Source organism: Ursus maritimus, unplaced genomic scaffold (assembly GCF_017311325.1).
Source record: "Ursus maritimus isolate PB19 unplaced genomic scaffold, ASM1731132v1 scaffold_11, whole genome shotgun sequence".
NCBI lineage: Eukaryota > Metazoa > Chordata > Mammalia > Carnivora > Ursidae > Ursus > Ursus maritimus.
This window is the reverse complement of record NW_024423453.1, coordinates 43,570,736-43,597,189: the sequence shown is the minus strand read 5'-3', so window position 1 is coordinate 43,597,189 and position 26,454 is coordinate 43,570,736. Positions and strand designations below refer to the sequence as shown.

The 26,454-nt window shown below is 36.4% G+C and overlaps 1 protein-coding gene across 1 annotated transcript in view; it reads left to right on the top strand.

The window, feature by feature from the left end:
* Positions 1-20,931, top strand: part of MAP9 (microtubule associated protein 9) — a 30,340-nt gene extending 9,409 nt beyond the window's left edge. Inside the window, exons 5-14 of the mRNA XM_040626384.1 lie at positions 84-313; positions 2,747-2,840; positions 4,349-4,587; positions 6,217-6,287; positions 7,303-7,471; positions 8,405-8,494; positions 9,902-10,063; positions 10,196-10,341; positions 10,526-10,658; positions 16,893-20,931. Coding sequence (XP_040482318.1) covers positions 84-313; positions 2,747-2,840; positions 4,349-4,587; positions 6,217-6,287; positions 7,303-7,471; positions 8,405-8,494; positions 9,902-10,063; positions 10,196-10,341; positions 10,526-10,658; positions 16,893-17,015 — 1,457 coding nt within the window. The 3' untranslated portion in view covers positions 17,016-20,931. The remainder of the gene's footprint in view (positions 1-83; positions 314-2,746; positions 2,841-4,348; positions 4,588-6,216; positions 6,288-7,302; positions 7,472-8,404; positions 8,495-9,901; positions 10,064-10,195; positions 10,342-10,525; positions 10,659-16,892) is intronic.
* Positions 20,932-26,454: the final 5,523 nt, after the last annotated feature.

Genomic DNA, 26,454 nt, shown 5'->3' with positions numbered 1-26,454 from the left:
AAAGTGGGATGGCACCCCCGTGGTAGCTGAAGTCATGGGCATTGTTTTGTATGCTCATGTTAAAACGGTTTGTTTTTCAACAGAAAACAGCAGCAGCCTTGAAGCAGACAATCACTTTAAGCCTTCACCTCGGCCACGGAGCATGTTGAAGAAACACAACCATAAGGAGGAGAAAGAGGGGCTAGGAGAAGATAAGACAACTGCCCTCCATGAAGAATTGGAGGCACATTCTGCACCTTCCCCCCTTCCAAAGCTAAGCGACCGACAACTAGAAGCTGAGAAAAAATCGTTCTCCGAAAACCTCGATCCTGAGGTCAGCACTACTGATGAACTGCTGAATTGTGCTCTTGAACTGAGGTCTTCGCATCTGATTATGAAGAAGAGAATATTTGTGTGCATGCATGTGTGTGTATGTGTGTGTTTTGTGTGTGTGTGTTTATGTGTTTTCTTCAGCAATTGATAGGGAAATAATCTAAAGTTTTTTTTTTAATACACAGTATTCCATCGAGTCTAAAACTTCACCAACTGTAAGGTATAGCAAAGATATAGCGTTATTTTATGTATTGCTACGAAAGAAGGAAACTCTGCCAATTAATCTATATACACCAGTAATTATAAAATGCATCATCTCCTTTCGGAGAAAGTAAAATGTGAAAAAATATGTTGCCCTTTGAATCTATGCAATGCTGTCTATCTTTCATCATAAGAATTTAGAGTTTTATTCACATATCTTTGAATTGTATAATCTCTGGCTAAGGACCATATAGCCAGTGTCATTTTATTCATTGGTTTTATTCACTCAGCAAAGGTATATTGAATGATCATGGCACTGTCCTGTATTTTTGGGAATCTGCCGAAATGGGAGTAAATATGACCCTTCAGGATTTCATCAGAGAGTTTACTATGTATTGTTATTAGGGGGGGAACGCTGGGCCCCCTCTCTTAACCTGCTGAGCCACTCAGGTGCCCTAGGTGTGGGTTTTTTAAAAACATTTATTCTGCTTGGATTTCATTGAGCTTTCAGGATCTATAAACTGATAATTTCTATGAAAATGGGGAGTTTTAAGTTATTTTTTCCTGCCCTAGTTTTCTTTTCTCTCCTTTTAGGACTGAAATCTTTGCTATGTCTCACCTGATCTCTAAAATTCTGTTCATGTTTCTTCAGTCTTTATTCCCTTTGTTTTTCAGATTGAATAATTTGTATTGCTCTGCCATCAGGTTCACTTCCCAGTTGTGTCATCCCCGATCTGCTGTTGTCTATCGAGCAAATTTCTTTTTTTAATATTGTAGTTTCCAACACTATAATGTCCATTGGTTTTTTTTTTTTTTTGTATTTTTTGTATCTTTAAGATCCATCTGTGTCAACCTCCATGCGTGCATTTCCTTTAAGTGCTTGAACATATTTATAATACCTAAAGTCCTTGTTTGCTAATTGCAACGTCTGGGTCATCTCTAGGTTGGCTCCTGAGGACTGTTCTTGTGGGTTTTTTGTTTTTTTCATGAATGTGCACCACAATTTTCCATTTCTTCACCTATTTAGTAACTTTTTGATTGAATACAGGATATTATGAACGATATGTTGTAGAGATTCTAGATTCTGTTCTGTTCCTCTGAACACGTGTTTTAGTATACATGTATTGTGGCTGGACTCAGATTCCCAACTCTGTCTCCCTTGCCATGGATATCAACGGAAATCTCTGCCTAGTTCTTTCAGTTTCTGACTGCCGTGATTTTACAGGATCTTCTCTGACATCTTTTCTATGCCATGCATAGATGAGCAGAGGGTTTTGGGTGAATTTTATATGCAAGTTTTGGGGTTCATGTCCACTGCAGCTCTTCTTCAAACTTACTGGCTGATCTTCTCGTCCTAAACTCTATCCTCTGCTCCCTTGAGCTAGTCCAGTAAGGCTGTAACCTTCTACCACTTGAGCTGCACAGATGGGTGAATGTACTCAGGCAAAAAGCTACTAACTAGCCAGTCTCCTCTGCAAAGCTTTGTCTCTCAAGGTAGATTCCTGTGTTTCAGCCCTTTTGCCAGCTTCCTAGATGGTTTCTGTTTATTGCTTTTGACAAATAATTGTCTTTGTACCATAAAATATTGTGGAATTGAAAAATAGAATTAATTATTTATACAGCAAAGTCAAACTTCTTACATTATGATACCATCAACTTTAGGCTAGATTACTGTTCTCTAAAGACATGTTTAGTTAAGACACACAAATATAATTGTTTCATTTCAGATATAATTTTCAGAATTTTGAGGACAACTCAGGTGCATGAAATCTATGCTTTTTCTGTCTAACTATTTGGTAGTAGCTGTCTACTTGGTTTATAAATTGCTTTCATTTGGACAAATAGTAATATTTGACACCAAGGGTTTTTGCCTACTGTCTCCATTATGCTTTCTTAGAAATAAGAATTAGAGAAAATATATCAAATCTGTGTCTCAAATATTTATGAGATTTGCTTTGCGAGCAAGGGTTTTGAAAATCACTGAAAACAAATATCAAGAACTAGATTCAAGAACTAGAATAGCTCTTTAGTGACCCCATTTAATGATCAAGACATCAAGGCTTGACAGTAAAGTGTGTTAGTCTCCATAGGCTTAATGCTTTTGGTGTTTCAGCAGCAAATTCCTAATGATGATGATTTCAGAGTTATAAAATAGTCTAACTAATGCTGTTGCCCTACCATAAACCTTAAGAACTAAACTTATATAGTAAATACTTTTTTTTTTTTTAAACAGGATCCATGGGTAACAAACCTATCATCATTACCCCTTAAAGAAAGTCTTGGAGATTCCTTTTCACCAGGATCTGGAGGAAAAGCATCCATAAAAGGTGGTTATATCAGATTATTACATCTTAGTCTATGTGTGAACTCCATATTGTTTGGAATACTATTTATAAAAGAAAGAATACATGGTTAGGAATGATACATGTTTGTATTTGCCTCGGTTTTAATCCCAACTGTGCTATTTGATTTTAGATGCAGAATTAGATGCAGTTCCAACAGCAAAATCTCTCTGGCCCTGTATACTGATTTTTAAAATGGGGATCATAAGAGTAATCTACCCCACACAGAGGCCGTGAGAACTAAATGAGTTAACAGTACGTGTAAAGCACTGAGAACAGTGCCACAGTAAGCACACAGTGAGTGTAAGGGTGAGTTGTCAATGTATTTCTTTCCTTAGTCCCATGACTTAACAGCTTAATAAAAGCGAAAAGGCATCACTGTTTCTAGAACTGAGGTGTGTTAACATTTATTAAGTGCTTACTGTGTAGCATAATTTTTGTCATTTTACAGACGAGAAAAACTGAAGTACAAAGATATTGGGAAACATACACAAGGTCAGTGACGGAGCCATAATTTGGATCTTTGGCTCCACAGTCCTTGTTCTTTTTACCGAACGCACTGATTAGCAGCTCTAAAGAATCCACTAATGATACTTGAGTCATGAGTGCTCTCCAAATGAAAAGGTCTAACTCTATTACCAAATTGTTTTGAATCCTGCTTACTTCAAAACAAGTTTCAAAGATGGCTATAATGAAAGCAGCAGAATTAAGACTTTGACAGCAAAGATAGAAGGTTAGCCACTAGGTGGCTCCTAGTAGAACTGAAAGTTGGTGATGACTGATTTCTTTCTGTTGAACATTCCAAAGTGGGGGAGACAGAATAATGGAAGCAGTTCTGTAATTGCAAAACTGAATCTTCTCATGCCAGAGCTTGAGACTGTCCCTTGGAGCATGGAAAGGATGAGCAGTAGGCCTTTAGTGCCTATTACTAAGGGCGGGTATCAGAGGCCACAGTGCATCTTAGCAGGAATACCACTGTCTAGAGGATGGCTTTATTCTGTGTGATGACTCTTCTAAAATTGCATGAATTCTTGGTTCTCCTGCACGTATACGAGTGTACAACTGTACCCATTGTGTCTCTGGTAAATAGGGATGTGTGCCTCACACTTACACAGCCTCATATTCCAGCTAAGAAACCCCGGCTTTGACTAGAATAGATATTGCCGTGCTACTTACTTGATTTATCATCAGCAGGAGCTTTTGGTGTGTCTTTGGTTTAGGGTAGTTATTCCATTCTCTTTCCTAATATGATGTTGTTTTCTAAGTATTAGGTATGTCAAATATTTTAGTAGATTGAGTAGCCATTTTCTCTTTCGTAGATCACTTTGGAGAAAAGTTTATTCAAGTTGAACATAATAGCTCTCCTTGTATTTTATTCTGCAAGACAAAGAGATTTTATAAACAATCCTCTGTTAGTAGAAAGCAAATGCATCTGTTATCCATCTTATTAGTTCAGAAGGGAGTTTTAGTTTTGTGACTCTGTCTCAAAATAGATCAGAATGAAGAACTCCTTGAAAACCACATGAAATCAAATGAAAATGAAGAGAATTCATTTTTGATAGACTTTGTTACTCCTCCAATTGAGAAATCCCAGGAAAGCCAAGTGATTAGTGATGACCTTGAAGAAGAAAAGGAGAAAGCCGAACTGATTATGAGTGACTTAACAGTTGATCCTCCACTGTTGAAATCTCAGAGTGTCTTACTATCTACTGATGCAACTGAGTCTTCAAAGGTATTTATATGAAATTATACCTTTTATACTACAGCTTAAAACTCAAAATAGACCTTTTAAATATTTTATCTGCCACATTACTTCTGAATTGTCTGTGGAAAACTCATCTTTTGATAATGGTATATTGTCAGGTAGACAATAGAGTCAGTGGAGTTTTACTTCGGGGAAGGTTTGCAGTGAATATAATAAAAGTCAGTATTTCCTTAAAAATTATCAAAGGTATATGATCATAATATACTCTTAAATATCTCAGAAATGCAAACCCATAAGTGGGTGGGTTTCTGTGGGTCTTCCTGTTATAAAAATGCAGCTATCTGGAACAATTTCTGAGGTTTTGAATTAGTGAAAGTTACTCCTTTAGATATCATTTTTAAACATTTTATAAATTTTAAGGAAGATCTTTAAGAAATGTTTATCCATATCTTACTTGTTTAAATGGATGGGCAGGATTATTATCAGAAACATTTTTATTATTTTAACCTTGAGAACCAGATTTTTGGTCTGTAGGATTACTTGTCACTATACTATAATGTACCAGAATACTGCATTTTTAAGATTTATGGTATAGCATTTTTAGTCTTTATTTCTCTTGAACTTAGTCTTTATTCCTTATAGCTGTAGTTAGCTGGTGGTTATGTATACTTACTACTGGGGAAGATAACAGTGCTAGTTGAAAACTTGTGGTTGAATAAGACTTTTCTAATATAGAATATTAGTGCTTTGTATTAAAATTTATGGAGAAGGTTCATTAAACCATGTTCTGGGTTTATTGTTCCTAACCACTTTCTTCAGGAAAAGTCACTCAGGCCAAGTTAGCGATGTACTTAACGTCTGTGGTCTCACTTCAATGCTAGCACCCATCTGTCTGTGTAAAGTAGAGAAGTTACTCCCTAAAAAGAAAAAGGGTATCCTAGAATTTATAGACAGGATCCTAGAAATGTAATAGAGGAATTCTAAATAACAACAGGCAATTTCTGTATAACAAGTAAGATCGTAACATATCTTTTGATTGAATCCTTGGCTTTATCCTTTCTCTTTCCTGAGGGATCTTCCTCAAGTCTGAATCACATCACTCCCCACTAAGGTCTCTTGGTTGGATCGTCATCGGAAGAATAAAATGCAAACTCCTTCCCACATCCTCAGGACCCCTCATGACTCTTCTCTGACCATATCTTCATCCGCTGTCCCTGCCATTCACCGTGCTTTGGCGTCATTCACCTTTTTCTGTTCCTCAAAATTATCAAGGTCTTTCCCTTCTCAGGCTTGTAGCACTCACTGCTTCTTTCTTTCCATAGGCCTTCCTTCATGTGGCCCCTTTCTTCCTCATTTGTCTTAGCACTGCTGTCAAGACCTCAGGGAGGCCTTCCCTGGTCACTGTCATTAACATAACCCCTCACCCTAGTCACTGTCACTGGACCCTAGTTTATCTCCGTCATGACTCACATTTGGTTTTGTGTTTCATGTCCATTATCCGTCTCTAAAATGTAGTATCCTTACTAGTTTCCAGTGGCTACTGTACTTGACACATAGTAGATGTTTTAAAAACATTGATTTCCTGGCTGTTTGGCCTCTTAAGCCTAACTGGTAGTCATGGTGAGTAATCCATCTATGGTATTTTCTCTTTAATAGAAAACCATTGAAGATAGAAATATGAAGACTAAAAAGTCAACAAATAATAGAGCATCCAGTGCAGCTGGCAGGTAATAAAGCTGTCACTATCCCTCATTAATGAGTGTACGTTCCAATAAAGCCAGTTTTAATTTAACTTCTGTAAAGTGAATTTCATTTGGTATTATTGGATTTTCTTTAAATTCCCAGCTCCTAAAGTGAATGAAGTAGTTACTTCATGATAAAATTCCTCCGTTGATCATATTCTTTCATGAAAAGGAGTTGATTAGCGGTTCACTATACTCTACATTGTTCCTGGGATAGAGTTTCTTTTCTGTTTTTCCTGAGACAGTACATATGCAGTAATAAAGCTGAAGTCCAGCATTATGCTTCTCTATGAAGTACCTTTGTCTCACACATGAAAATTGTACTTAAAGCCTGGAGGTTCTATGGACTAAGCTGGTTTATTGAAATGAGAAGACTCTATATGGCTCCATTCACACTGATGATAATGAACGCCTATCTCATAAATGCCAATCAAAACCTTCTCAGTCTCTTAAATTATCATAAATCAAATAAAACAGAAGTCAGCAAACTTTAACTGTAAATTGCCGGTTAGTACATGTTTTAGACTTTGGAGGCCGTACAGTCTCTGTTGTAACTACTCAGTTCTGCTGTTGTAGCAGGGAAATAGCTATGGTGCAATAAACTTACGAAATAAATAAACTGTACAAAACCGGATCATGGGCCATGATCCTGAAATAGAGGGTGCTATTCTAACTTTGTATTTAGAGTTGTTTTTGTAACAAAATGATACAAGAGACTTAAAATCTACTCTATCAATATTATTTTTCCATGTAACTTGAGATGTAGTCCATTTTTCTAAAAAATGTTCTAATTACAAATATCTAGAAAGAGCAATCAGTTTGAAGCTCTTAGTAGACTAAGAAAAAACTATCCTCGTTTTTCTTTTTTATCACTTTCAAAATAGTTATAATTAATTAATTTACAATATAATTTCAAATATAGTGGTTGCAAATTCTAATGAATTTTTCTCATACAGGTGCAACTGTAATATTTTATGTTGATTTATTTGGATCTTTTCAGATTAATGACCTCTGAGTTTTTAAAGAAATCTAGTTCTATGAGGAGACCTCTGTCGACAACTACCTCTTCTCACTATTTAGGGACTTTGAAAGTCTTGGACCAAAAGCCCTCCCAGAAACAGAACACAGAACCCGAAAGAGCAGACAGCATAAGGGCAGCTGTTTATCAGGTAAAAAGGGAAACATTTAACAAAAAATGAAGAACTGATCACGTAATAATGTTACCTGTTTATCAAGGAATAAAAGGACCCTGTCAGAAGTGGTGATTTAATACGTAACTTATTGGGAAAGATTTTCTTTTATAATACCTGAGCAACCCAAAGTTTAGTTTTTTTTTACTAAACTATTTCTTTCCACGCTTTGGTTAACTAATCATAGTTGTTTAAGAGATTATGCCGTGGCAATTTATGAAAATACAATAAAAGCAAAAATATTGTTAAGGTCTATATATGTTTTTATACTTTTTCTCCTTAAGATGTATATTGTTAAGAACAAAGAGTTTTAATTTTTTTCCTGGGCCTTGTATTTGCATTAAGCTTACACAGAAAAAGACTTTCCTGATTTTTTTCACAATTCCAAAAGAAGTCCTTTTTTTGGTCTTATTTGTTATACAAAATACTACACTTTAGAAAATTGTACTTGTAAATTTTGGAGGAAAATGTTAACTTTTGTAGCCATTATATTCAATCTTTGAAGTCTGTCGTTAAAACTAAGAAAGATAACATATTTTCTTAACTCATGCTCATCTTTATGTATTAGAATATTATCAGAAAAAGAAAAATGATACTAGTTTATATAGAATTTCTAAATTTTGTGTTTTGCTTTTTTAAAATTTCGTGGGTGCCTGGGTGGCTCAGTTGGTTACGTGTCTGCCTTCGGCTCAGGGTCCTGGGATCAAGTCCTGTGTCGGGCTCCCTGCTCAGCAGGGAGTCTGCTTCTCCCTCTCCCTGTGCCACTCCCCCTGCTTGTGTGCTCTCTCTCTCAAATAAATAAATAAAACCTTAAAATAAAATAAAATTTCTAGCAAATATTTCAGAAATGGGTAAGAATTCTGATTCATTTGGGAAACTGAATATTATATACTATTTTTCTTGTTTTCACAGGAGTGGTTAGAAAAGAAAAATGTGTATTTACATGAAATGCACAGAATTAAAAGGATTGAAAGTGAGAACTTAAGGATCCAAAATGAACAGGTATTCTGAAACACAGAAGTGGAAAATATTCTGGATTTTTAAGTCAGTAAAATTTCTGAGCATTTACCATTTCTAAATCCACTGTTTTTTACATGGCAAAATAACATGTGTATAGAATAATTGATTACTGATTTTATTTCTCTGGTAGTTTATACATTTTTAGTTTGATATAAATATAACCATTTTACATGAAAACAGATACGCAGAGATTTCTCGTTTTTTGTGTGTGTGGAATAGATTTGACACTACTGATGAGGAACTTAGTATTACTTGACACCATCTATTCACTCTTATTTTACTTTTCACTGTTAAAAATTGACTTCAGTCTTACAACTTAGCCAAGAACATGAAGGGTCATCAGACATGAACCTCCAGTTTTCCTCTTTTCCATCCTGAATTTTACATGTGTCTTTAAGACCAACTCTTACGTGAGCTCTTAACCAGTATCCTTCCCACTCACTGGAGCTGGACTCTTGTTTCACTCTGGCCTGTCCTTCAGTCTCTACCTGGTGGCCCACAACATGCTTAGTTCCCTCCCGACTTTGGAACTAGAAGCCCTTTCCTATGCCATCCAATGTTAAATGGGTTTAGAAAGAAACTCAGTTCCCGAATGCCCGGTGCTGCATGGAACAGCCGTGCAGGGGTGCGCTGCGTCCCCGTCAGCACTTCTGCGGCACTAGACGGCTGTGCTCAGAGCCGGACACCTTCTCGTGTCATTTCACAACTCACTGAGGTAGCTTGTACCTTTACTTCTAAAGCATGTTTTCTCTTTATAAGGCTTCAGGTCATTTAGCTTTAAGCAATAAGGCAAAGAATACTGTGGGATTAAATGGAGGTCAGTCAAGTAATAACATTCTTACCATACACTCACTTATTTCTTTGCCAGTCTGGCACCCAGTTTCAACATTCGGGCTACATTTATTTTGTAACAGTTTTATGCTTTGATGTCAGTCAAGACTCGGGTTCAAAGCAAAGATCCCAGGACTTCCTGCATGACTTGGCCGGTTGACCTCACTCTGACTTACTTTATAAGCCTGCAACTTTCCTGATATGTTTCTTGTAAAGGAATGTTTTAGTATGAGCATTTTGCAGTAGCACTCAGCCTATTATAGTTTATTTTGATAACATTTGTTTAGTACACTGCCAAAAAGGGGTTCTTTCCCATGAATAGCAGATCAATATCTGATAAATGGTTTTAGAAAAGGACATTTTAAACTGCAATGAATAATGCCAACATTTTTTTCTAAATCCAGTTGTCCAAGCCATTCTAAATCAGTTACCTGCTTTGAAAAACAATGTCTAGAAATGATGACTGTGAAGGGAATTCAACACAATCTATATGTGTGCGTCTGTATCTACCACTATCTGTTTATACACACACGTCTGTCTCTTATTTTTTTGAAATAGAAAAAAGCTGCTAAGAGAGAAGAAGCATTAGCATCCTTTGAGGCCTGGAAGGCTATGAAAGAAAAGGAAGCAAAGAAAATAGCTGCCCAAAAAAGGCTTGAAGAAAAAAACAAGAAGAAAACGGAGGAAGAAAATGCCGTGAGAAAGGGAGAAGCGTTGCAGGTACTTAGTGGCTTGGAGTCCCTGCCGGCATCATTTCGCTTTATCTGACTACTGTAGATTAGTGACTAGCTGTGGCTCTCCTCACCTGATCATTTTCACAGTTAATACGAAAATCGTTGTGAACTTTTTCAGGCCTTTGAACGATGGAAAGAGAAAAAGATGGAATATCTTAGAGAGAAAAATAAAAAGGAAAGAGAATACGAAAGAGCAAAGAAGCAGAAAGAGGAGGAAACGATTGCTGAGAAAAGGAAAGATAACCTAACAGCCGTTGAGAAATGGTAATCCCAAATGAGAGCTATTTCGATAGATTTCAAGTGAATAACACTTTCAGGCTCTTAAAAAGATTATTTCCTTGAAACTTACTAATGCATTGCCATCTCATTATTGCAAAGATTTATTAGGGAATCTTTATTATATCCTCCCCTTTAACCAACATCCAGTGTTCTATGCTACCCTATGTAGGAATGAAAAGAAGGACGCTTTCTTCAAAGAAAAGGAGAAAGAGAAAATAAATGAGAAAAGAAGAGAAGAACTGAAAAGAGCAGAGAAAAAAGATAAAGATAAGCAAGCTATTGATGAATATGAAAAATGGCTGGTAGGTATTGTGTGTTAATGCCCTGTGTCTTATGAATGCACTTTATTCGTGACATTTCTGTCCCTAATTCCAGTTCTCTTTGTCTCTGGCCATTTCTACCTGAAGCTGCGTTGTGGAATCCATTCTCTCCCCGTGTCTATCATATTGTCTTTGATTTACTCATTTCTGTTGACGCTTCTACCGTTCCCTCAAGCACTCAGACTTAAAACTTCAGGCATAATATTCTTCCTTATCTGCATCCCCACATTCAGTCACTTATCAGTCACACCTGCTCTTGCTCTGCAGTGACTCTTAGGTCTAAAGTCATGGAGAGCTGACAAGTGCGCTGCTGACGGTATGCCAGACTGTTTTAGGTGGGACTTGTCATGACACAGAATAATACTGAATTGAATAGTGAGAAAGTTACTCCATTTTTTAAGTTCTCTCTCTTTTTTTTTTTTTTTTCATTTTTTAAGTTCTCTTTTGATCTTTCTAATGACCTCAAGGAGAAGGTTTCATTTTGGTGTTTTTTTAGCAAAAGTAAGAAGTCTGGGAGGAAAACGTCTAGCTGGACTTATCATTATTTTGTTTTTTATATTTTTTGTTTGTTGTAGTGTACTTACGTTTATAGTTCTTTTTCATTGATGTTAAGCAAAATACTATTTCCTGTCTTAAAATATCATTATAAATATACATGTTTATCAATTTTTGACCAAGTAAGGCATTCATATGAATAAGTACTTTATACATGAGTAGGCGATGCATTCAAATGGGTGGTTAGCACGTCCCATGTTGCGGCTATCACAACATGTAAAATTGCTCCACTGGGGTTGGGATCCAGTAGGGTTTCTTTCCAGCAGGAATTCTTGTCAAACTTTCCTTGAGTTCACATCAATCCGCTAGTTAAACATATTGTCCAGGATATTTTGTGGTTGTATTTCTCTGGTTAGGACTGAACTTGAGCAGCTTTTATTTGTATAAGGGTCATTTGTAATTTTTTTTGGAAACTGTTAATTCATAGACTTTGCACATTTTTCTATTGGTCTTTTTCTTCTTGATTTTTAGAAGCCTGTTTATATATTAGGGAAATTAGCCTATCATTTCTGGTAGGAGTCACAACTACTTTTTCCCCATTGCTTTGTTGGTCTCTCAACTTTGCGTATAGTATTTTATGCCATGAAAAAATTGATTTTATTTTCTCGTGTCAAATTTATCAGTCTTTTGGGTTCTGATTTTCAAGCGTAGTTGAAGAACCTTCTTTATAACTCAAGGCTAAATGAAGTGCTCCCATTTTTCTTCTAGTAACTTTATGATTTTAATATCTTGACATTTTAACATTTGATCAGCTTTTAATCTAGCTTGATTATAGTGGGGTATACGATTCTGACTTTATTTTTTCCAAACGCATGTCCTATGAAATGGCCTATCTTTTATCCATTGATTTGAGGTACTGCCTCTGTTATATGATGCATTCCCAGATTTTAGGGTTGGTTTCTTGACTTTCTGTTCCATCGGTCAATCTCAGATCTCACTGTACATGTTCCAGCACCATGCTGTTTCATTATCAGGGCTTTATATGTTTTCATATCTGTTTTGGTTAATCTTTCTTCATAGCTCTTCTTTCAAAGTATTTCTGACTGTTATCGTTTACTTTTTTACATCAGCTTTGGAACCAACAGTAGCTAGAGAGGCATGCAGGACACAAAGCAGGCTATTTAAAGATAGGATAAAAAGATGAGGCACTTAGGAATAAACTTAAGAAATGGGAAGACCACTATGAAGAAAATTTTAGAACACTTCCACAGGACACAAATGAAGACTTGAGAACATGGATCGAACCTGCTTTTGTGTAGAAACACTCAGTCTTATCATGATGTTATAGATGTCAGTGCTCCCTGAAGTAATTTACACATTTAATGTAATCCTAATAAAATAGCAACAGAATTTCTTCTTGTTTATGTGTTGATTTTTAGTGCGGCTTTATGCTAATTCCATGCAGAAAAACAGTAAGAAAATAAAGTGATCAAAAGCAGTTGGGTGGTTTGAATGAGGAGGGTAGTATTTATGATGGCTTCCTTAGATTCTTAAATAGTGCTTGCTTCTAGGAAAAATGAAAACTCTTCTTCTATCAAGGAAACATACCAACTGTGCTACATCACTTAGGGCAACTAAATGTACATGTTTGTCAGTTTTATTTTCACATACTCTTGAAGATGGAATAGAATGTTCTTAATGACTAAGTCATCTTTAGGTACATTATGTTTTGTTACAGTATTTAGTCACTTTTTCATTCTAATCAGTCCTCTGGAGAACAAAAACTCATCAGTCAAAGATGAAAATGATAATAACTTGTTTTGATATGTGGTATAACCTCGACAGATATAATGCCACTTATAAAAACATCCAATCACAATATGTTACAGGTCTAGTCCTCCAGTTTACCAATTTCTTATTGCAATTTGTTTGCAAAAAGAATGGAAAAATACCCCCATTTGGAAGTCTAAAAACTTCAACTTTAATGTAAAGTGACATCTCAAAATTTTGTTATAAAATCTAGCTTGAGTAATGAGCATTGGGGGGGTTATCATTTTAGTGGAAAGTTACAGCCAAAGATCAGTAAGATTCTCTTCTTCATGCTGGTTCTCAGTTAATGAATAGTTACCATTAATAAGAAAATGAGTAAAAAATTCACACTCCAACGGACAATATTCAAAAGGGCTGTGTAACAAGGTTCTTTTAATTATTCCTCCAGATGACCTTATTGATCATCTTAATTGATATTGAAGTTGAGAATTAGTTGCTTATTTCCTATTCTGACTTTCTTAGCACCGACTAGTAAGATCAGACTTGTTTCATGTTTCTCTCTCTCTCTGCCCGTGTTGAATGGAATGGACAAAAAGAGGTTTGTTCAGTCAGTTTCTGTGGACACAGCCTTGTCCCTGCTTTTCTGCTCCCTAGCTGGAGGGTCTGCCTCTCTCTAAGATACTGAAATGACTGGCAGTGACCCAATTACAGGTTTGTTCTGTTTTGTTTTGTTTGTTTTCTCAATTAGGATTCTAAAAGGAGATTCCCTCTTTGCTTTATAGGAGTAGCCAGCATGGAGCAAAATGTTAAGACAGAGAAAAAGAATTTCATCCCTCTCCTCATTCCTTTTGTTGTATGTGAATAATAGTCTGCTGATGGGAACCTTGCATTCTGGTGTTCTCCTTGTGACACCTGTCAATTCCATACATGTGCTGGTGAAAGAATCGTAGACACCTCATAGGGTACCAAGATGCTGCCTGTTCCAAGCCATCCAGCCCACAGGGCCAACACTGTCTAAGGGTTTCTGGATACTGCTGCTCTTTGAGAAAATCACCCGTATAAGGAAACCACCAAACTTTATAGTGTTAGCGGAGACTTGGAGAATTCAGTGAAGAGATGATCTGAGCTGCAAGATGAAAAGAGCAAGTACTACTGACATTTCAAGCATTCCTGGATTAATGTTAAATTTCATAGTAATCCTCAAATAGTCATTTCTTTGAAGGGAGGGTGTGCAGGGAAACAAAATGGCTCTGAAATTCATCCGGTATAATAAAAATGTGAGAATATGGAAGATAATATTTTCAAAATAAGATGAAGTATAGGACTGTTTCCATCAAGCAGTAAAATATAAATTTACCATTTTACTCCCCTGTGAACCAGCATTTTTCTCTCCTGGATTATTCCCATCACTTTCCAAGATGTATAATTCTTAATTCTCAATTCCTCATTCGCCTCAGATATGGTTCCACATTTCACAGCTCTTTTTTTAATAGCTAAACTTCTAAAAAAGTTTTATTTACACTTCTTGGTTCTCTATACCCTTTTTACCCTCAACACCCTCAACAACACGCTTGTCTCTTTCGCCATCATTTTACTGGAACTACGCCTGGAAAGTTAGTTTTGCCAGATCTAGCCATCCAGTGTGTTGTTTTCTGCTGCATTCCCCAGACCTCGCAAACGTTCTACCTGGTCGCTTTCACCTTCTGGCAACTGTCTTCTCCCCAGGGTGCCCTGCTCCCCTGGTGTTTCGCATTTCTCCGCTTTCCTCCTCAGTGGCACTTGTTGACTTCTCTTACCTGTGTTCCAGATGTTACCGTGGCTTGCAGGCCTCACAGCACCTCACTCACCTACCTTTTTATTCTCCTCTGGTACCCTCTCCTGTCTTCTGCCCAGGTTGAGTCATGCTGGCTCTCGCGGCGCCGGCTCTCTGGTTACCTCTCACCTCCCCGTGTCTCCCGCTGTCTGAGCCCTCACACATGCTGTTTGCTCTGCTTGAAATGCTCCTCCTCAGTGCCTCTCACAAGGGGCTTCTCTTATATGTCTTGTCTCACTTTGAAGTGACTTTCCCTGAATCCACTTTCCTTTGAACATAAGTACGCCCTTTATTCTTTAACAATCACAACAACTTTTTTATATGTTCCATAGAAATTCTCACAATTTGAAATGGTCTGTTGTTTATTTAATTGTTTATTAACTGTCCATTTTGAAAATCCCCTGAGGGACCGAATCTGTGTGTTTGGATTTAGAATCACTTTATGCGTGGCCCCCAGTATGTACACTGCTTGACCCAGAGTAGGATCTCAGTGCTTAACAGTTGAATGAATACCAGTGAAATAATAGACCCCCCCAGGACCTCTCAGAACCTGTTCCAAGTAACGATGTGCTATATAATAAAGTAACACAAATTAATAGATGCAAGGAAATTATAACTTGAGTTATTTGTGTGACATTTGGGCATGAAATCACGTCAAAGCAACAGCAATAGAAACTCCAAAAGCACTTAAGCATTAAATATAAAATGCCAAACAATAGAAGAACTGAAAGAAAATGAAACACTATCAAGTCTCGCGGGGATAAGACGCTTTTCTAAACCGAGAAGTGCTGTAGAAATAAGAAAGGAAAACATGAACAGATATTGAATTTAAAATCATTAAAGCATTCACATAAAAAGTCAGTGTAGGTGCTGCGTGGAGGGTGGAGTCCTACAGCTGCTTTGAAAAATAAATCATTTCCCAGCAAAGTTGAACATATTAATACCCTACAAACCAGTGATTTCACTCCTAGGCATGTACATCGGAGAGCAGATCTTGACTTGGAAGTCCAAGGAGTCCAACAGGGATGTTTATAGTATTGTCTTTATGTGGGGGAAAAAAAAACCCATCATGTTTTCAATAACAACAAAAATAGGTTAACAAATGGTGATAAGTTGACATGTTGAAATTCTATGAATATTCTATGGCATATCTATGAACTAGAGCTATAACTCACATAGGTGGATCTTAGAAATATTAAGATGAATAAAAACGGAAGTCACAAAAAATACATAGCATGTTATACTCTTAATTGTAAAAATATGCAAAACAAAATTACTTGTTTTGGGATTAATACATTTAGAATACAAATATTAAGAGATGCCCTGGAATGAGAAGCATCAGACAGAGTAATGGTTACCTCAGTGGGGTGGGGAGGAAGCAGTGTGATGAAGGAATGAACACAGAGACCTTCGAAAGTATTGGTTATGGTTTTTCTTTTTCCCATACGGCAGATGGTGGTTTTGGTTACACACAGGTTTTGGTTACATTACTCTTTAAACAGTTGTCTTGGCTGAAATATTTCTGAATTTTTCTTTGCCAAAAAGGACTAAAAGTAATGTAGATAAAATGTTCACTGCAAAGATTTTATCATATGAAAATATATAAATTGCTAAACATTGAAAGCATTGATACCCGTATAGTTAGATGAGCTAGGTAATTGAGCATAAGAATTCACAAAAGGGCTAAAGAAATAAAAATGCTCTCAAGCAAAGAAACATGCGACCTAATTTTCAACTATTTATAAAAATTTTGAAGTATCCCTGCTGTCATGGCATATTCAACCTCTGTGCCCAGTAAATTTAGTTCTGAGAATCTGTTTTCAGCAAGTTGTCATTAAATTCTCGTAATTATTCTCTTTGAGTTATGGAATTATAGGTCTTTTTTCCCATTTTTCATAGCTTTGTTTATATTATCACTTTTGATATTAAAATATAAGTGATTAAGTGGTGCATAATACCTGTTGGTAGTGTGCTTATAAATGTGCAATGTTCTCTAGCTATTCCTTTATAACCAGCTAAATAGGAAGCAACGTTTAAATGTCTTATAATAGATTACTTTGTTCTTTAGCAAGCAACTTGATTTGAAAATAAATGTTCATATATGTATATAAACTTACAGTTTTCTATTTTCTCTTTAGGAAAAGAAAGAAAGGCAGGAAAGAATTGAACGAAAACAAAAGAAGCGTCATTCCTTTCTCGAAAACGAGGCACTTCCTCCCTGGAGCCCTCCAAGCAGAACTGTGTTCTCAAAAGTGTTTTGATAATTCTCATTTTTACATTATTTAGTTCTTTATCAATTCACCATTTTAGCCACTATTTATTCAATTAGTTATAGTTAGAAAAGTCTATTTTAATTAATGCCAGCCATTTCCACTGACAATGGAAAAGATGCTTTGGAGTTTAATCAGTGAAATGATTGAAAGCATTTTTTGGACTGTAGGTAAACTGCCTCAGATGAGAAGCTAATCATCAGATTGCTCTTCGAATGGCCCTTTATCATGTCCTGACAGTCCTTACCATCAGATGATCCATGGTCGCTTTCTCTAAGCCGTGCGTGGTATCTAAGTGTGTCTATTCCCCAGCATGAAAAGGAAACCATCTAGGAACTATAATCACAGAAATAATTGAATCGCTGAATGATTGTGCACCTGGATTCAGGTTTTAAGAGGAATCGTCACTGGGGCTATGCATATATATATTTGTTTGTTTGTTTGTTTTGTTTGTTTTTTTCTAAAACTGACCTATAGCTGGAGCCGTTGCACCTGTGCCGTGCAAGTTAGAGCTCCGTGAGGTGAGGCAGTAGTGCAGTAGAACTCGAATCATCGAGGCATTTTATTTTAAAAGTTTGCCTTATGTTTTAATATGAGTTTTAGCTGTCCCAGACTTAATGTGACAATCATAGGCACTTTATAATGAGTAGACCTCTGAAATTTGTCTTCTAAATTCTGTGTCACTTTATTATTTCAGTGGTACCAAAAAAATAATCCATTTCTTGGTAGTGATAGACTCACGCAATAATTATGAAAATTCCACGAGAGCTCAAGGTCATTATCACTGTTAATAATTTTTTCCAGACTAAAGCCATAAAGGTGATAAAGGCAATTTGTGGTCTCTCAGCTTATTCCGGAGTCTTACTTATATTTAGTAGATAGCTGTATAGGAAGGCAATTTGTAGAAAACGCCCAAAGAACCTTTATTTATTTGATCACTGCATATCTTTGTATTAATTGGACTCATACTTGAACTGGTCAGCTAGTTTATCACAGACTAAGTGTGTGCTCTCAGAGCTGAAATACTGCTTTCGTCAGTGAAGCAATGCAATGATGGATGAGAATAAATAATTACTATTTATTAAGCACCTAATGTATGCTCTCTGCTGGACCTTTACAAATGTTAATTCTTACCTTTAAAACTATTCAGTGTAGGTGTTATTTTGCAGATAAAAAAATACTGACGCTTGGAGAAATAACTTGCCATACATTTAGCATGTGACTGAGTCGGGATTAGAATTAAGTCTTTTCCCCTCTAGAATCAATATGCTCATTTTTGTGCTCTGTATTATATCCGCTTTACAAACACATTTTACCTCTCAGATCCTAAAGTCATGTGTTGTTATCCGGAGAGTGTCTTTCCTTTAAGAAATATCTGTTTGTTATTAGAGGTGGTGAACTTTATTAGATCTATACAATGAAAGAAGATTCCGTAATATTTAAAGATTTAGTCAAATGCCTTCTATCTAGTATTAGAATGTCAGGAAAGCCAGCAGGCCGTGGAACATAGGCTTTGAGAGAGTCACTCAGGAGGTTTCGCTGGGACAATTAACCTCGCTGTGGTGCGTGTGCAAGGTAAGAAAGACGTTGTGGATCAGTTTCTAAGATCACATCAGTCCTCTTAGAAAGTTTTAAATTTGTTTTAAAATCTGTTTTAAAATTATAAATAAAACTAGAAGACTTTTTATACTGCCAGGAACTAGGACATACTTCATGAAATCAATGTGTATTATCAACATGGGATTTAGCTCCTCTGTTTTTCACCAAATATGTATTTAGTGCCTACCAGAATGAATCGTTGTTTATGGTATTGAATTAGCTATTCAGAGCTAAAAAGGTATTTGCAAATTCCAGGGAAGTAAAAGGAAAAAAGATCAGGGATATGAGATCATAAATGTATGTGTCCTAAATTTCACATTAAATATTGACTTAAACTTCCCAATTATTTCCTTCTTCATTATCATATTTAGTGGTTTGCCATTATCACTTCTTAGCTGTTGTGAGTACTGAATGAAATTAGTAATTGATATAAAGCACGTGGCATTGTTTTCATTTATTGACTGTTAAGAGCCCTGCAATTCTCCACTTCATGTGTGTGAGAAGAAGGTTAGCATAGGCGGGGTTGATAATGGTTATTTGATAATGGTTATTTCTTGGCCAGTCTAACACTCAAAGGGGAATACGGAGGTGATCTGTATTAGGGAGTTCCTAGGAAGAAATCTAAATACTAACTTCTTAGCACTGCTTGTGAAGTAGGATGAAAAGAGAAATTGAGGTGTTTGCAAAGACCCAACAGGTCATTTCCCTCAAATGGGGAAGTTTGTCCTTCTATGATAATGTATTACTCCTGTTTACAGCAACCCGTGCTGGTCAGTTATCTAGTTGAATGAAATCCTCTCTTCTCCTGCAACAGAAATAAAGCTGAGTTTTGGAAGCTGGGTGAAAGTAAAGCACTATGTACTTTCTGAGATCTGAAGGGGTGAATCCAGCCTGGTAATATGCTCTTGAATGTATTTATCTGTTTAAGGGGTAGGAGTTCCCCATATATCCTTAAAAATATCAGATATCAATATATACATTTGCTCATCCAGTTTTCATTAATTTATAATAAGAGGGAATTCAGATTCAAATTAAGGACACTAAAAGCCTATAGATTTTTCAGATTAAACTAGTTTTGTAAGTTGTATTCATCACTTGAATGCCAGACACTTCAAAGTAAAGATAAGAATTTAATTAATATTTTAAAACATTACTGAAAACAATTTCCCTAGAAATTTACATATCAGTACAAAAAATAAAATTTTATACACAATGTATTTTCCATAACAACCAAGAAGATACTATTACATAAAGAAAGAAACTATATGGCATTTTAGATCAGAAGGAAGAGACAGTTTTCTTTAAGAAGATAAGGCCTGTTCAGGGATAACGATTTTTCAGTCGTTTGTATTGCATCATGTTTTGAAAATGTCACTGGTTGATTTATTGTTTTAATAGTATTAAAACTGATATTTTTCACTGTTGCCAAAGCAGTAGCTGATAATAGTTAAGTGTCCACAGTTGTATTACCCGAGTGATAAAACTGCATCTGGAGGGGTTTTAATACTTTAATAAAAGTGGCCTAAACCCTATTTCTAAGTTGAACAAGACTACTTTGACTCACCCAAGCCCATACCACTAACCATAAGAATCTGGAGTTAGAGATCAGGTGTCCAGTTTTCTAGTAATCTACCTACCATTCCACAATTTTGAGAATCCCATAAAACTTTTCACACTAACTTTTGTAACCATGGTCATTATCAACTTGGTTCATTGTGATCCTCTCAGATGTCCCTTATTCTTCCAATGCCTTCTCCATTACTCCACCAGATCAAGGCTCTTTGGGCACCTGCACTAGGACTTCATGGGTGGGGGAGGACTGAAGTTTCTCAAGCCCTGAGTCACAGGCAAAGATACAATGGAAAAAAGGAATTTCAACAAATGGGAGAAATTGCATGTTAGTCAAAGTAGTTCCTGAGAATAAACTAGTACAGAAAACACATTTTCCTGATGTCATTTTGGCTCTAATTACAGTAGTGCTGTATTAACAGGTACTTAGACCCATATGCTTCCATGCTACATGAAGCAAAGGTCTTATCAATTGCCCTGCTTCCTAGGTACATTGGCTGGCAGAATAATTAATGCTATGTAAATGCTTAACTGGAGACTTCCCTGAATTCTTTTTGTTTTAAAATTTCATGTGATTCGATTATTTTGAAACATGTTACATGTAATTGTATAATGTTAACTAAATTATTGGTATTAAATTTAGGATGTTGTTTTAAGAATTACTTGAGGAGATGTACTTAATGTCTGCTTTTTAGTAGCATACTTCATGTTATGCTGAATTAAAGTTAATCATTCAAGATTTATTTTTTGGGGTGATGTTATTTTCTTTTTTTTTTTTTTTTTAAAGATTTTATTTATTTATTTGACAGAGATAGAGACAGCCAGCGAGAGAGGGAACTCAAGCAGGGGGAGTGGGAGAGGAAGAAGCAGGCTCATAGCGGAGGAGCCTGATGTGGGGCTCGATCCCATAACGCCGGGATCACGCCCTGAGCCGAAGGCAGACGCTTAACCGCTGTGCCACCCAGGCGCCCCGGGGTGATGTTATTTTCTGATTCTGCCAAATTTCATTTCATAACTTCGGAAAATGCGGTACGAGTTTTATTTGTGGGCTAACGATGAAATAATCATTGCCATTTGCAGCAACATGGATGGACCTAGAGAGTATAATGCTAAGTGAAATAAGCCAGAGAAAGACATATACCATATGATTTCACTCATAGGTAGAACTTAAGAAACAAAACAAAGAAAAAAAAACAAAAACAAAAAACCAGACTCTTAACTATAGAGAACAAACAGAGGGTTACTAGAGTGGGGGTGAGGGGTTGGGTGAAATAGGTGAAGGGGATTAAGAGTACACTTATCATGGTGAGCACTGAGTATTGTATAAAATTGCTGAATCACTATATTGTACACCTGAAATTAACATAACACTGTATGCTAACTACATCAGAACTTTTTTTAAAAAGATGAAATAATCATATTATGCTGATACACCTTTTACTAGAAATGACTGAAAAATTTTCAAAAATGATTGAAAATTTGGATATAAACTTTTCTTTTACTTGAAATCCTACACAAATTACAAAGGTAATATAATTACAAAATTATCAAATAATTAGAAAGTGCAAGTAGCAAAAATAACCCACATTCCCATTTCTCCAAAATAATCATAGCTAACATATTTTGTACTCTTCCACCTTTTAGTTCCCAGTGCATTTTTTCCTGTAGTTGGAATTAAACTGAGTGAAGAAAATAGAGATACAGTTTCCTCTATCTCTCTGTTTTTCTCTATGTCTCTGTCTCTCTCCCATGCCGCCTGTGTATACATATGTGTTGTATTTCTATATATATCATTTTCCATATATATACACATATATATATACACATATACACACACATAACAACACATATATATACATATATATATACACACAGATAACAATATATATATACACACATAACATATATATACATATATACACACATATACACACACATAACAACATATATACACACATATATACATACATAACATATATATATACACATATATACACACATATATACACATACATAACATATACATATATATACACACATAACTATATATATACACACACTACATATATATATATATATATATACACACACACACACACATAACAATATATATATTGTTGAGTGGAAAACTTGGGTAACTAAATATGCAGTTTGATCTCATTTTCTATTTTAAAGAATAAAAAAACGATTGAATACATGCATGTATACATATGTTTTATTTCTATATATATCTTGTTCCAGACTTTCTATATATATTTGGTTACCAGAGTTTTTCACTCAATATATAATGAGCATATTTCCATGCTATTATGCTTTTTCTGATAATCTTTGATGCTGCAACTACAATTTAACCTATTTTGGGCAATTTGTTTCCTTATAAATGTTTACTATTGTAAGTAACAATACAGCAAACATTCTTGTAGTCAATATCCTTGTTATCAAGACGGTGGACCTCATTAAATCTATAAAATGAAAAAAATCATAATATTTAAGGAGTTCGTTAAAGGCTTTGTATCTGGTATTAGAATGTCAGGCGGGGCACCGAGGTGGCTCAGTCAGTTAAGGATTGGACTCTTGATTTCGGCTCAGGTCATGATGTCAGGGTCTTGAGGAACTCTGCACTGGGTTCCGCACTGAGCGTGGAGCCTGCTTAAAATTCTCTCTCCCTCTCCCTCTGGCTCTCCCTCTGCCGCCCCCTCACCCCCCTCCACTTGCATTGTCTCTCTTAAAAAAAAAAAAAAAGAATGTCAGGAAAGCCAACAGGTCGTGGAACACAGGCCTTGAGATAGTGACTCAGGAGGCTTCACTCTGAGGACGAACCTCGCTGCGGTGCGCGTGTAAGAAGGGAAAGACATCATGGATTGCTTTGTCAGATCCCATCAGCACTATAGATAAACAAAAGAAATTTCATAAACAAAACTGGAGACCTTTTTATCATTGCCAGGGAACTCTAAGACATGGACCGGGAGTTGTTTAACAGGGACAGAAATTCAGTTTTTCAAGATGAAAGGAGTTCTGGAGATTGGCCGCACTGTACTCTAAGTGGGCTTAGCACTACTGAGCTGTACATTTAAAAATGGATGAGATGGTAAATTTTATGTGTATTTTACCACAATTCAAAAAAAACTGCACAACAGAACAAAATGCTTACTCATTCATCTATAGGAGAGATATAGAGAAAACTTCTCCCCTAATTAGAGATACGTCTTTTCTGTGGGTCTGATCAGATCGACTTGCTCGTCCTGGATGACACATCCTTGATTCAATCACAGTTTTGAGGAATGTCTTAGCTGCTTGGCTTAAACCGAGATTGAACACTGAGTAGAAAAGCAACATTTCAACCACACCTTCTAATAGCTCCTCCTTTCAGATTTTTTTTTCCCTTGGATATTCTTGACCACTTAATTTTTGAGATAAGCTTTAGGGTTCTTTTTAAGCTTTTAAAACAAAATTACAATTCTTGGTAGAATTGCAATAATCGTGCAAAATAAGAAAAGATGTTGGGCGGGGGGAGCTGGGCTGCTCAGTCGTTAAGCGTCTCCTTCTGCTCAGGTCATGATCCCAGGACCCTGGGATTCATCGAGCAGGAAGCCTGCTTCTCCCTCTCCCACTCCCCCTGCTTGTGTTCCCTCTCTTGCTGTCTCTCTGTCAAATAATTAAAAAAAAAATCTGTTGGTTTGAAAAAGAATAAAACCAATCCCTTTCTGAGACTGATTAACGTTCTCTTGTATTTTTGTACATAGAGCCATTTCACTCTTAAAATTAATCAACCTGTGGTGCTCATGGGTTCCCTGTGGGGAAAATCCACTGTGATCCCTACCATCCTACACATACCCAGGGTAACTTCGTTACTTTCTTTTCTACACCGTTTCCTTGCCTTAAACAACTGTTATTGAAGGTCTCACCTTTGTAGATGAAAGTATGTATTTCCCCAACTGAAATAAGAGCTTTATGAAGACAGGAACAATATTTTATACATCTTGGTATTTCTCCTTTCTCAATGGGGTCTGGATGAATATTTCTTGGCTGATAAAAGAGCAAGTTAAAAATAGAATATAAAAGACTGCATATGTGTTTATAATGACAATTTAGTACATATACGAACAAGGACCCTGTTGTATGATGAAATTATATAAATTATTTTATATATAGTTAAAATGGCTTTAAAATGAGTATAACTATTGCAAATAGCTTAAAATTTTATTTTAAATATTACATCATTTTTTCAGTCCAAAACAAAACAAAAATTTTTTAAATGGAAAATTCTCTTGTGTATGTGTGTGTGGGACTGCATTAAATTGGAACAGCTCATATATTCAAACATTTACAATTAAATAGATTGAGCCCTATCAAGAGAACTCTTTTCTTTCTTTCTTGGTATCCTTCCTATGGTAATATTCAGCAAGAACATTAAAAAAGAAGGCATGGAGGAAGGAAGGGATGGTGGGAGGGGGGAAGATAGCAAGCCCAGGGCTCACTGGCTCATTCAGTCTACAGGATGAATCTTGGTAGGATAATCTATTAACTAAAGCTTAAATTCATATATGCCAAGTGTGGATGCTGAAACTAGACTCAACAGTGAGCCTTCATTCCGGTGAGTGGAGGGTATGATCACTCTGTGACTACTTGTATCTAATTACTAGATTTAGAACTCAGTTACACCTTTAAAGCTTGTGCTTGTCATCTCCACAAGGCTACCAGATGTTGATTGTCCCATATCCAAACTGCTTGTTCATCAAGCAGTGAACAAGCTGCCACGTCCAGTGTAACTGGACTCAACACCAGCCAGGGGTGAAGATCTCTGTTAAGCAAAACACAAACACAAACTTAATATTGTGTTCCAGAGCTAACAGCTGGTAGTTTCAAAGTACTAGATTCACAAGTGTGACACTGTGGTAATAAGAAAGAAATATTTGGTATTCACTTCTGGCACAGAGCTCCTAAAACTTTTGGAATCTCTTAAGTGATAAGAGCAACCCAGGTGTCTTTTGTTATGTTAACATTGTGACTGTACTTTAGGAAGAGGGCTGGTTGCTAGGAGACCCACCCCTGTGATTGGAGGGTTGGAAATTTCAGTCCTAACCCAGGGAGGGGAGAGGGGCTGGAGGTTCAATTCTTTGCCAGTGGGGGATGATTTCATCAGTCATGTCTTAGGTAATGAAGCCTCCATAAAAACCCAAGTGAATGGGGTTTGGAGAGCTTCCAGGTTGGTGAACACAGATTTGGGGAGAGTAGTCCACAGGGATAGGGCGTGGAAGCTCAGCACCCTTTCCCATACCCTGCCTTATGGATCTCTTTCTGAATCCTCGGGCTGTTCCTGAATTGCATCTTTTTATAATAAACAAGGAATCTAGTAAGTAAAATGTTTCTCTGAGCTCCATAAGCCACTCTGGCCAATTAATGGAACCCAAGGAGGGGACCGTGGGAACCTCCAATCAGAAGCACAGGCGATAAATAACCTGGGTTTGCAACTGGCATCTGAGGGGGAGGGGGCTGGGGGTTGGAGGGGCAGGCAGTCATGTGGGACAGAACTCTTAACCTGTGGAATCTGATGCTCTCTGGGTACAGAGTGTCAGAATTGAGTTGAATTGTAGAACTCTAGGCTGGTGTTGCAGACTTTCTTGTTGATGGTGTAGAAAAAACTCCACACATTGGAATTAAGGTACAAGATCCATTTAACAAGGTATAAAAGAGTATATAGTAAAAAATGTCTCCCTTCACTGTTCTCAGCCACCATCCCTTTCCAAAAGCCAACTGTTATTACTAGTTTTATTGTTATTATATATATTATATTATATATATGTTAAAAGCATGTTAATTATTTGTTCTTTGTATCACCCTACATGTACCATAGCTGCACAGTGCTTATACTTTGGGAAACTTTCCAGACTAATGCACATAGAAATACTTTGTTCTTATCTATAGTTTTATGCCATTACATCACACGGATATTTGATAATTTACTTGGACTGTTCCCTTTTGAAAGACAATTTATTTCCAATCCTTTGCAGGTATTACAGTGTCAAATAATAAATCAGACAAATAGTTACATTACCATTAACATGCTATTTTATTTGTATACAAGGGAAGCCAATCAATAGATTTCATCTTTAAAAAAAAAAAACTAACAGGACTTATATAAAAGGAAAAGTAAAGAAGAAAAAAGGAGGAAGGAAAATATACCAACCATGTGGAAATGCGACCTATGTTTTCCTCTCCTTGGGTAAACTGCTGATGAGCTGTCAGCTGTCTGGGCCCGTGG